Source organism: Lissotriton vulgaris, chromosome 7, assembly GCF_964263255.1.
Source record: "Lissotriton vulgaris chromosome 7, aLisVul1.2, whole genome shotgun sequence".
NCBI classification, from domain to species: Eukaryota; Metazoa; Chordata; class Amphibia; order Caudata; family Salamandridae; genus Lissotriton; species Lissotriton vulgaris.
The window spans coordinates 1,631,728,681-1,631,740,958 of record NC_141695.1 but is presented as its reverse complement, the minus strand read 5'-3'; the positions used below and the strand labels follow the sequence as shown (position 1 = coordinate 1,631,740,958).

The 12,278-nt window shown below is 45.7% G+C and overlaps 1 protein-coding gene across 1 annotated transcript in view; it reads left to right on the top strand.

Moving 5' to 3' along the window:
* DDX27 (DEAD-box helicase 27) overlaps window positions 1–12,278 on the top strand; it is a 166,361-nt gene that overhangs the window by 133,103 nt on the left and 20,980 nt on the right. The window contains exon 18 of the mRNA XM_086932592.1: window positions 8,026–8,140. Coding sequence (XP_086788718.1) covers window positions 8,026–8,140 — 115 coding nt within the window. The remainder of the gene's footprint in view (window positions 1–8,025; window positions 8,141–12,278) is intronic.

Genomic DNA, 12,278 nt, shown 5'->3' with positions numbered 1-12,278 from the left:
TCACAGTGCTTCACTCTGTCTGACCTTTTCGATCAGACACACATGTAGAGACCATTCTAAGACAACATCTAATAGAATGTTGAGTGCATATCCACAAGGCAAGACTGAAAGAAACAAAATGAAGCTAGTAGCCCTTGCTCCAGAAACATTCTGAGAGATTTTGGGATTGTGGTCGAGCAGGCAAAATCCTCTTAATCATTCCATAGGAGGGAACTTAGAAGCCCAATAGAAACATAGCCGTAAAGAGCAATATCTTCCTCTGGAAAACTCTGACACTGCTGGAGACAGCATGTTGTTTTCAGACTCAGTCGACCACAGCATGGAGCATACTGCGGGCCATGGGACTGATGACAGACCGAATCATCCGTCTCCTACTAATAGTAGCAAACTCCTTATGTCCTTCGCTAATCATCATGTTACAGGGAGGCAGTTTGCAGCTTTTACAATAATTAGACTCCTTCAGATTTCTTTGGTTCTGAGTAAAGATCACAATGTGGTAGGGCTCCACCAAAGACAAAGCTTTACTTCTGTACTGGCCTATATGAGTTTCATTTACAAGATTCCAAAAATGATTCATATGTGACACTGGGTCATAACTCACTCCAGTGTGCCTGAACCAGTGTTTGCCATCATATTTAATTTTTTTAAATTGCTGGGTTTCCATCCTACTTATTGCACCCCACCTTCGCACCACCTACTCCGAAAGGTCAGATTCTCCCTCCATACCTACCCTCAGTGAGCTTCCTCGAACTTGAGCATGTGACCTATGGTCACCTACGCTTTCCGAACGAAGTACAGCAGTGACCCTACAGATCTCACTGTGAGACATAGTGGGGGTAACTTTTGGTAATGGGTGCTCGAAAAGGAGATTACCACTCCTCTGGGTTAAGCTTTATAACAGGCTTACATTTTTTATGATGTTGCTTTGATGATCTGTTCGCTTGCTTCCCTTGTTTTGAACCTTGTCTGTTTTGAGATGTGAATGATTCTCTTTAGCTGTTGGCTCATAAAAGCTTTGAGGCCATATCCTGTAGTGATAACAAAGACAAACCTTGGCAAAGCCAGTAGGTCTTGCCTTTAATATACAGGTGCAGTGCTAGCTGCTGAATTTGCCAATGGTTGTTTGCTTGCAATACTTTATGTGAAACAGATTTTGAAGAATGCTGACCAATGTAGTACATCATTTAGTGTGTAATTGTAAGTTGTTATTGGAAATTGAGAAAGGATAAACTGCAATTCTGAACGGTATTAAGAGTAGAAACGTTTTTGTTTAATATAGTACTTTGAGTTCATAGTGTTTAGGCATCTTTTTTTCTGAAACATTGTGAATAGCATGTACATTTGTAGTTGAATTTATATTAAAGTTTTATACATTTCTGAAAATATGAGAGGCGATATGGGCCTGATGGCATGGCTGTTAAACTTTGAAACATGGCTAACCAGGTTCGAATCCCTCAGCTCAACATTCTGTGATTCTGTGCAAATCGCAATCACTTAACATAGTCAGGTTTGTGCTACTAAAACAAGTCACAAAATTGATTTTGATAGTATTCAAGCGAATGCAAGTGATGGCTTCTAAAACAAAATGTCCCTTTGCTTTAGTAAAGTTTCTTAACAAATGAGGGTACTTTATGGCCTGAATGGTCTGGATTTCAAACTAATGGCAGCCACTCGTAGGTCTTACGACCTTTGCATTTCACAGCTCACAGAGCTAAAGTTCCAGAAACAAAAGTGCCTGCCAATAACACAAGCACTGCTAACATTTGAGAACATTTGTGCTTCTCAGAAACTTCAGTTTACACATAGTTCTGGCTTCGTTCATGAAATAGCAGTAGTATACTAGTACCTATGACAAATGTTTGAGAAGCTACCTCTGTGGGCGCCTGAAATTACATTGAGGTGCGCTATACAACATTTTATTAAACTCAATCCAAAAGCAACATTGTTGTTATGTTCTGTTTTGCTAAATGTAAATCAATATAAAATAAATGCTCCCCTAATACAGAACATTATTTGGCTAAATTCTGTTTTTTGACCCTGGCGGCTTCCTTTGTTTCTGAGAGGTGTTTTTTAGGTCGAGCTATTATTTCCCGCAGGGATTAATAGCGCGAACATATAGTGGGGGAAAAAACCTCTTGACCAAGCGGATTCCCTGCAGTTCATGTGATGCACTCGTGTGAGACGCACGTCCACGTCAAACCCATCAGCCTCGCAGCACCAGACTTCAATGGAATGCCTCCCACGTATAGGTCAAGACATTATTTATATGTACATACATACAGGTTTCAGTGTATTCAGGTGCATCGATCAATAGCTATATAATGTATATGTTAATGTGTGCATACATACTGCATTTACATTAACTTCTTACACACACACATTCAAGAATATACCGACGTGGCTGCAGACACAAGCATAGAATGTCACGATCTATAAATATTTAGCATGTATAAACATTCACAAGTTGGTGGATCATTAGGCACCACTACAAATCTCTCACAAAGGAACCTTTTTTTATATTTTCAAATCTTTAAAAATTAAACTTTGCATATTATTTTTTTTCCCCAAGCCCTCTAGGTGAAGTTGTGATCCTTCCTGGGGGGATTTCGCTCACTTTAGTGTTAACTTTAGCAAACTCGATCAGTGATCTCCCAAAGACGATCTACGGAAGGGATTTTCTAAACTATTGGTCCATGAGACCGTATTTTGGAGTTTCTTTCTGAGTAAAAATGCTCCTAAATACTACTAGCTGCTTTGATAATGGTAAAGAGCTTTTTTTGGAAGATGATGGTACTGAATCTCACTTTGCATACCAAGAGTGATCGTTGATAAGGTATACACTCAAGCACTTATTTCTCAAACCTTCTGTATTGACACAGGGTTATTTTTCTGGCTAATTATTCCACAATTCTGACATGAATTGCTTCAACACCTGTTAAGGAATTAACACATTTCCTATTCCTATAGGTACACACAACACCCCAGCTGCTTTTGATCCGGAATAAACTTAAAATCTGTAGTGAGAGCAAACAGGCCCCTGATCTGTTTACACTTTGTTGCAAGCACATACTTTAAGATGTTTTCAATGTATGGTAATGTGAAGACATATTCTCGCATTTTCTTGGTAAATTAAGGACGTGTAATGAATAAGTCATCTTAGATAAAGGACCTCCTTAACTCTCTCTACACCCCTCTCTCTCTACACCCCTCTCTCTCTACACCCCCTCTCTCTACACCCCTCTCTCTCTCTACACCCCTCTCTCTACACCCCTCTCTCTCTCTACACCCCTCTCTCTCTCTACAGCCCTCTCTCTCTCTACAGCCCTATCTCTCTCTACAGCCCTATCTCTCTCTACACCACTCTCTCTCTCTACACCCCTCTCTCTCTCTACACCCCTCTCTCTCTCTACACCCCTCTCTCTCTCTACACCCCTCTCTCTCTACACCCCTCTCTCTCTCTACACCCCTCTCTCTCTCTACACCCCTCTCTCTCTCTCTACACCCCTCTCTCTCTCTCTACACCCCTCTCTCTCTCTACACCCCTCTCTCTCGACACCCCTCTCTCTCGACACCCCTCTCTCTCGACACCCCTCTCTCTCGACACCCCTCTCTCTCTACACCCCTCTCTCTCTACACCCCTCTCTCTCTACACCCCTCTCTCGCTAGACCCCTCGCTCTCTACACTCCCCTCTCGCCACACCCCTTTCTCGCCACACCCCTTTCTCGCCACACCCCTTTCTCTCCACACCCCTCTCTCTACACCCCTCTCTCTCTACACCCCTCTTTCTACACTCCTCTCTCTTTCTACACTCCCCTCTCTTTCTACACTCCCCTCTCTTTCTACACTCCCCTCTCTCTCTCTACACTCCCCTCTCTCTACACTCCCCTCTCTCTACACCCCCTCTCTCTACACCCCCCTCTCTCTACACCCCCCTCTCTCTACACTCCCCTCTCTCTACACCCCCTCTCTCTACACTCCCCTCTCTCTACACCCCCCTCTCTCTACACTCCCCTCTCTTTCTACACTCCCCTCTCTTTCTACACTCCCCTCTCTTTCTACACTCCCCTCTCTTTCTACACTCCCCTCTCTTTCTACACTCCCCTCTCTCTACACTCCCCTCTCTCTCTACACCCCCCCTCTCTACACCCCCCCTCTCTACACCCCCTCTCTCTACACCCCCCTCTCTCTACACCCCCCTCTCTCTACACCCCCCTCTCTCTACACCCCCCTCTCTCTACACCCCCCTCTCTCTACACCCCCCTCTCTCTACACCCCCCTCTCTCTACACCCCCCTCTCTCTACACCCCCCTCTCTCTACACCCCCCTCTCTCTACACCCCCCTCTCTCTACAGCCCTCTCTCTCTACAGCCCTCTCTCTCTACACCCCTCTCTCTACACGTCTATCTATTGCCCTCACTATCTATCGCCCTCACTATCTATCGCCCTCACTATCTATCGCCCTCACTATCTATCGCCCTCACTATCTATCGCCCTCACTATCTATCGCCCTCACTATCTATCGCCCTCACTATCTATCGCCCTCACTCCATCGCCCTCACTCCATCGCCCTCACTCCATCGCCCTCACTCCATCGCCCTCCCTCCCTCTGTTTATCGCCCTCCCTCTGTTTATCGCCCTCCCTCTGTTTATCGCCCTCCCTCTGTTTATCGCACTCCCTCTGTCTATCGCACTCCCTCTGTCTATCGCACTCCCTCTGTCTATCGCACTCCCTCTATCTGTCTATCGCACTCCCTCTATCGCATCACCAGAGCATCACTCAGGGGCCCCACAATATCACTCGGGGGCCCCACGACATCACTCGGGGGCCCCACAACATCACTCGGGGGCCCCACAACATCACTCGGGGCCCCACAACATCACTCGGGGGCCCCACAACATCACTCGGGGGCCCCACAACATCACACGGGGGCCCCACAACATCACTCGGGGGGCCCCACAACATCACTCGGGGGGGCCCCACAACATCACTCGGGGGGCCCCACAACATCACTCGGGGGGCCCCACAACATCACTCGGGGGGCCCCACAACATCACTCGGGGGGCCCCACAACATCACTCGGGGGCCCCACAACATCACTCGGGGGGCCCCACAACATCACTCGGGGGGGCCCCACAACATCACTCGGGGGGGCCCCACAACATCACTCGGGGGGGCCCCACAACATCACTCGGGGGGGGCCCCACAACATCACTCGGGGGCCCCACAACATCACTCGGGGGCCCCACAACATCACTCGGGGGCCCCACAACATCACTCGGGGGCCCCACAACATCACTCGTCGCCACCACAACATCACTCGTCGCCACCACAACATCACTCGTCGCCACCACAACATCACTCGTCGCCACCACAACATCACTCGTCGCCACCACAACATCACTCGTCGCCACCACAACATCACTCGTCGCCACCACAGCATCAATCTGTGCAACCATTCAACAACAACTGGTTCAAATATGTGTTCTCAATATTTCAAGCTTTATTACAAATGTCACAAAAAGATGTTAATATTTCACTTCTGTCCTTGGATTTTCGTCACAATAAAATACACTGAACTTAATCTTCACAAAAGTTATTTTCAAAAGTTTAAGCTATTGCCATTATAAATTACAATAACTTTTATTTAAGTATTAATTATTTAAAAAAAATAAAAGCCATTGCTATTTGCACTATCAATACATCCAAGTCACGTAAATACAACACATATTGCATTACTAATGCTATAGTTGTCACATTTGCATAAGTTGAAACTTTTGGAATTGTAAATGACAAAGCTATTAATTTTGCTATTTTCAAAACCAACACATCAATACAAAATTTGTCATTTACAAGACCAATAGCTCAAACTTTCATAATGCGAGACCTATTGCATTGCAAATGCTTGTTCTCTCTCTGTTTTTAGCAAATGCTGTAAAAAACAACCTCGGAGACTGGCTAGAACAACATTAACCAGAATAAATAAACCAGATGCTAGATAAAAGCAATTTGCCTAGGACCACACGTTCTTATCTAACGAGAAAGGCATTAAAAGATTTGTTACACACCTACTCCATATGATAAGTAATCTGCATTCCCATTTCCTTTAAAAGCTTTTACTTTGAAGTCTGCAGTAAGCAAATTAAACACCAGGCTCACTCGAAGACACAGCTTGACATTTGACCTCTGTTTTTGAATGCACAGCAAATATGTTGAGATAAGGACAAGATTTACAGGCCTGTTTACAGTAAGGGAGCTCTCAGAAGGATACTGGTAAATAAGGGTTTGGCACCGGGAGGGACAAAGTGAACCTGGAGAGCCTAAGCCAGCAAAGCAAAGCAAGAAAATGTGAGTTGCAAAGCTAATGGTAGGCAACGGGCAGATTGCATTCCCAGGGCAACTTTCTGAAACTACCCAAAATGTCTTTTGCATACCATACAGATGTGTTGTCTGGTAGACTGCAACCTAAAAAGTGGTCCTTCAAGCGCCTGTTGGAGTTCTGTTGATGAAGGCACGTTCCATAGTCTGCAAGATCCTCTTCCATGATGCTTTTAATCCTTTAATTGAGTCTTCGCCACGGATCATGGGCTTCACCCCTGGAGGGAGACTTAAAAAGCATCAATTGCCCATCGGTAATCTGCTTCATTATTCTGAAATGGCCTTCCTACATCTGGAAGGATTACTGCATATGCAGCTTGGACTAAGACTTGTTTAAAACATGGACTTTTTCAAGGCAGCCACTTTGACAACTCCACTCGCCTTTTGCTGATACTATTTAGTTTGATGCAAGCTCTAAGGCAAATTTTTTTTTCAGCTTAAGAATGACAAAAAACATGGTTGACTGAGGTTGTAGCAGTTTTCTTTGCTGCCAGTAACCATTATATACGTATTATGTTTGAGGTCCTTCCCATGTGAAAAGGGAAGGGGGGGGGGCTTATGACCTACAATTACAAGTTACGCACCACAGTGACTTCTATGTTCCTAGTCTTATCAATCCACTGCCCTCAGGTAACGTCCCTGCTGTCCCCTTTCACAGGCCTGCTCAACACGAAGACGGGGCTGAATAGAGAATGGCTAACAGGAGTATAAAAGAGACAAGTAATGGCAGTCCCACACCTTTGTTCGGGCTTCCAGTTTACTTTATTTAAATAGACAGGTGAATCCTTTTGCTTCCCACATTACATGGGCCTCTTGCCCATTAAGGGAATCAGAAACTGATGAACCAGAAAAACACTACGGTGAGGTAGGACCCGGGGGAATATTTAAAGACCAGTCTCTGGGAACAACCCCCACAGATACAGAACAACAAAAGAGTACCAGAGGGTCTGAGAAAAAAGTAAGTTAACAGTGTGCAGAGAACAGGCAAACCACGGAAGACCCCTAAGCTGACCGATAAAACGTGATAAACAATGACAACCCGATAGATGGTCAGAGTTACCCATCAGTCACCACTCGGAACCGCCCTTCATCATTTGGAATTTGTCAAAACCTACTGATGAACCAGTACACAAAAGTCATTACGGTGAATAACTTATTTACATCTCTCACGGATCCTATTCAGTCAAAGTTTTCTGTGCCTTCCACTATCCAACAACAGAGCCATCAATGTTCTTGAACTGTGGAGTTGCAGTCCTCTAGCTACCCCTCAAAAATTCCAGTACTTTCTTCACTGATTTTTTTTTTTCTCCATTTTCAGGTTTGGGCCAACTTCCTTCACCTCTTACTTTTTTCTGCATAGCTTGCATTATTACTTTTCCGCTGTCCGCTTTCACTCCTTACCAGTACTTATAAGCCCCAGAGTGTTTCATTGGTCCCTCTCCAATTTTCTCTAGGTTGTCTTCCACTGTCCCCTCTATTTTCCATATAGATAGTCTCTTGCACCTTGTTTTGATATTCAACCATGCACAGCTTTCTATACTTTTTGCACTGGATTGCTTTCTTTGATACAATGCTTCCCCCTAACTCTTCATCCGTGTGTGAGAAACTGACAAAGATATTGAACTCACCACTGATTTTGTTTCTCCAGCCGGAGGAAAGATCGCAGTTTGAAATTATAAAAGCACAAATGTATTCAGAGCGAGTGGCAAAACGTGATCGGCGGCCCAAGAGAGCGAGAGCCATGCCAGAGGATGAGCCCAAAGGTAAATGTGCAAGGCTATAATATTGTACTTTCGCTAAAGGCAGCATTTACAGAGAATGCTACATACAACACTATTGTTGAGAAGTTGCTCTTTAACCCCTTCGCTGCTCATGACGAGCTCAGCTCGTCATGCAGTACACTGGTCGTGTGCTTATGACGAGCTGAGCTCGTCATGAACAATGGGATTCAAATGATGTCAGCACAGGAGGGGAATTGCCTTAGCAGTCAAGGTGTTAAAACAGAGGTCTGCTCTTTGTCATGTATGCTTTATCTGGTAACTGCAATGTATATAAATACATTGTACCAAAGTGTCCTTGCAAGTTTGAAATGTATTTTGAATCACAATATCAACATTGTGAATTACAAGGGAATGTGGACAGCAAAGTGATGTTCTCCGAAAACCAGCCTTCCAGGCGATTCATATGGAAATATTTTAATATTTGTACAGATGCTCTGGTATTCCCAAAGATGTGAAATAGTTACTGACTGTAAGGGACAGTCAACAACCTAAGTGTACGAAAGTGCTCCATTTTTGCATGGTAACCGCACCCTTTTTTAGGTCTCGCCTACGCAGTGCGCATGCACTGCATAGGAGACCTTTAGCCGTCGTGCAGCCCTTTCCAAGCACATACTTGTGCTTGTGGCGGCACACGCCTTGCGGGAGTGCGCAGGGGCTGCCACAAGCACGAGTATGTGCTTTGAAAAAGAGCAGACTGCTCTCCCCAGCGTACGCGCAGGCACCACTCCCGGGCTTGTCACTTCTTTGTTGTGTGCAAGCTTGCAACTGAACTTTGGAAATGTTTTGTCCTGTTATGACAACTCAAGTCAGCCCGATACTGCAAGTGGCAGCTGTCCCTCCTGAGTGGCACTGTTAGTTTTGAACATCCCTGCAGATCGCCGTCCTTGGGGTCTCAGCTTTCACTGCGGGTGCCACAAAACACATTTTGACCATAATGATTTTGGCAGAGAGCCTTTCTGGGTCCCACATTAAAACTGCAAACCCGGCAAAACCCTTATGCATTTGTCCTTGATAGATAATTTTTTAAGATGTGCCCAGAATCTTGCTTTTTATACCTTAGTAATTCGTGCTTGCTGCTTCCTTCTGCAGATACTGTTTTGCTACACTTTGGGCATGTGTGACTCTGCATTTGTTCTGACAATCCTGGCAGTACCCGATGTTTTATTTCCATCCAGCCAGAATGCCCTCGCCTCATGCAGCAGCTCGCGTTTGTTTACAGCCGATTTTCCGGGTCGCCATGGAGAGGCACTTGCGTCCAGGGGCAGTAGGTCGGGTCACATACTTCCTGGCATGAAAATCTTTTATAGGGCCCCTGCCTCTGTATTAACAAGCATTGGCATAGCCAATAGGTCTCGCCTTTGGGACCTTATAAGTGTTTAGTTATCCAGCACAATATCCTTGGTGCAACAACATCAACTGTTGCAAAGCTAAACACTTATAAGGTCCCAAAGGCGAGACCTATTGGCTATGCCAATGCTTGTCCTGATATCTGATACACTTTGACTGAATGTGTACTGGGTCCCTGCCAATCAGGTTCCCAGTGCCTTTCCTCTTTCCCAAAACTATACTTTTGTTTCCACAATTGGCAAGTCCCTTGTAAATGTTGCCACAGGTACCAAGATTCTTGTGACAAGAGAGGTTCTCTAAGGGCTGCAGCATGGATTGTGCCACCCTCAGTGACCCCTCAACTAACACATACACACTGCCGTTACAGACTGTGTGTTTTGGTGTAGATAAAACTTAAAAGTCGAAATAGCACACATCTGTGTGCCATGCCCAACCACCACTGCCTGTGGCATAGGTATGACACCCTTCTAGTAGGCCTCTCAGCCCTAAGGCAGGGTTGCGCCCTATCACAGGTGAGGACATAACTGCATGAGCAATATGCCCCTACAGTGTTTAAGCCCATTCTTAGACATTGTAAATGGAGTGAAGCCATATTGAGTACATGGTCTTGGAGTTTGTCATTACAAACTCCAAATATCCAGGATGGGTTTACTGAATACTAAGAAATTTGGTATCAAACTTCTCAACACAAACCCACACTGATGCCAGTGTTGGTTTATTGTAAAATGCATTCAGAGGGCATCTTAGAGATCTCTCTAGTGTGCAGCTGAATGGTCTGTACCAGCCTGCCACGCACAGACCGGTTTCTAAACCCCGAGATGGGGGCCCTTGTGCTCCTGTGGGCCAGGAGCAAAGCCACTTGGGGTGGAGATGCTTCTCACCTACCCCCAAGCAGGAACAGCAATCAGGGTGACAAGCCCCAAAGGCTTCCTGTCCTTTTATATGCGTGCCAGGGGCCTCTCCAGCTAGTGAAGATGCTTGCCTCTCCGACTAAGCCTCACTTTTGGAGGCAAGGTTGACAGGACGATTTGAAATCTGGAGAGGTGTGTCTCCTCTTAGCCAGGACCACCCCTAAGGTGTCCTGAGCTGAAGTGACCCCCTTCTTAGAAAATCTTCCATGTTGGAGGAAAGGATTTTATTCAATCAGGTTAGGGAACGCCCTCTCCCAAAAAGGGAAGGGACACCCAAAGGGTGTCATCACCCTAAAAGGTAGGTAGCCGATTGGCTACTATCTGCCAGTACTGTTAATACCACTTAATTCAATATTTAGGGGCACCCCTGAACCTTGAAACCTCAGATTCCTGTAACCTACAAAGAAGGACGAAGACGCTGTGCAAGAAAGACTACTGACTTGGCCCCAGCCCTGTTAGCCTGTCTCCGGCCTAAAGAATTTGCAAGAAGACGACATGTTCTGTGGTCATCGATTTGTAGAAACCCAAGGAAGATTGCCACTCTTCAACACAGACCAGATCTCCCGAGGACAGTGGCCCTGCCCGGAAGCATCCAACTGCATGGATTCCATATCCAGCCGGATACGCGTCTCCTGCATATTCTGCATCCGACGCCCACGGCCCGAATCTGAGTGACTCACCTGTTCAATGAAGTCTCCCCAGCGAACCAGACTTTGACTCCATTGGTGGCTGAGCTCTCCTGGACTCCACAAAGATGCATGCAGCGTATTCACATAGCATCCCACTGACCTTGATCGGCTCCGGTAATGAAACCCCAAAAGACACCCTTGCATCCTCAGCCACCGACTTTGGGGAGTTCAGTCGACTATACCCAGGTGTCCATCAACACCTCAGCCTACCTGCCCAGCAGTTGGGTCACCTTTGTCCAGCCTCCTGGTCCAAGCCTGCAGCCTCTTTGTGCGACAGAGATTCCCCATTACTTACAATGGGCGCCCGACGCTGATTTGCACCCTGCACCTGGCCGCCCCTGTGCCACTAGTGGTGTATGGTTGGTGCTGACTTGTGGCACCCTGTGCTTAATCTAAACCCAGGGCCTGTGCCCAGAAACCACGGGTCCTTAACCTGCAACCAGCACCTCGTTCTGGGTGCTAGTCTCAATTGACTAACATTGGGCCCAGTAATCTCTGCACCCGGCAGTCCCAGTGCTGCTGGTGGTGCAGTACCTACCTTCATCTGACCCTTGCCCAGTGTTGGTCTAAACCCCTAAAGACTGGATGTGTAAGTCAAGTACTTACCTATAAATGTGCATAACTATTTTCCTTCCATAGGCTTGAATTAAATTGCTTCCTATTGCACTAAAGGTCGATCTTTCACATTTGCTAAGTTATATTACTGTTGATTTGACATCACAAACTATTTTCAAAGTAACTGTAAAGTATTTTTACTGCTTTTGCTAACACAATTTACTGTACCTGAAAAGTGTTGCTATTATAGCATTGGTACTTACCTGCAACTGAGTTTCTCTTGGTTCTAGAAATAAAAGTAACAAAGTGATGTTTTTGTACAAAGCAATTGGCCTTGGATTGAGTCTTTGCGTGTGTGCAACCATTTCTTGCCTGAGTGCGTACAACAAATGCTTAACGCAGCCCTCTGATTAGCCTAACTGCTCAACCTCACTACCACAAATAGAGCTTTTGATACTATCTACGTGAGCCCCTGTAAACCTCTGGGGATCCTCTGGACTCTGTGCACACTATACCTTACGTTGGTATAGCATATACAGAGCCAGCTTTCACATTATAGGAAAGTGGATTATTTGGGGTGCACAAGTATATCCACTCAAAGGACAATGTCACCATATA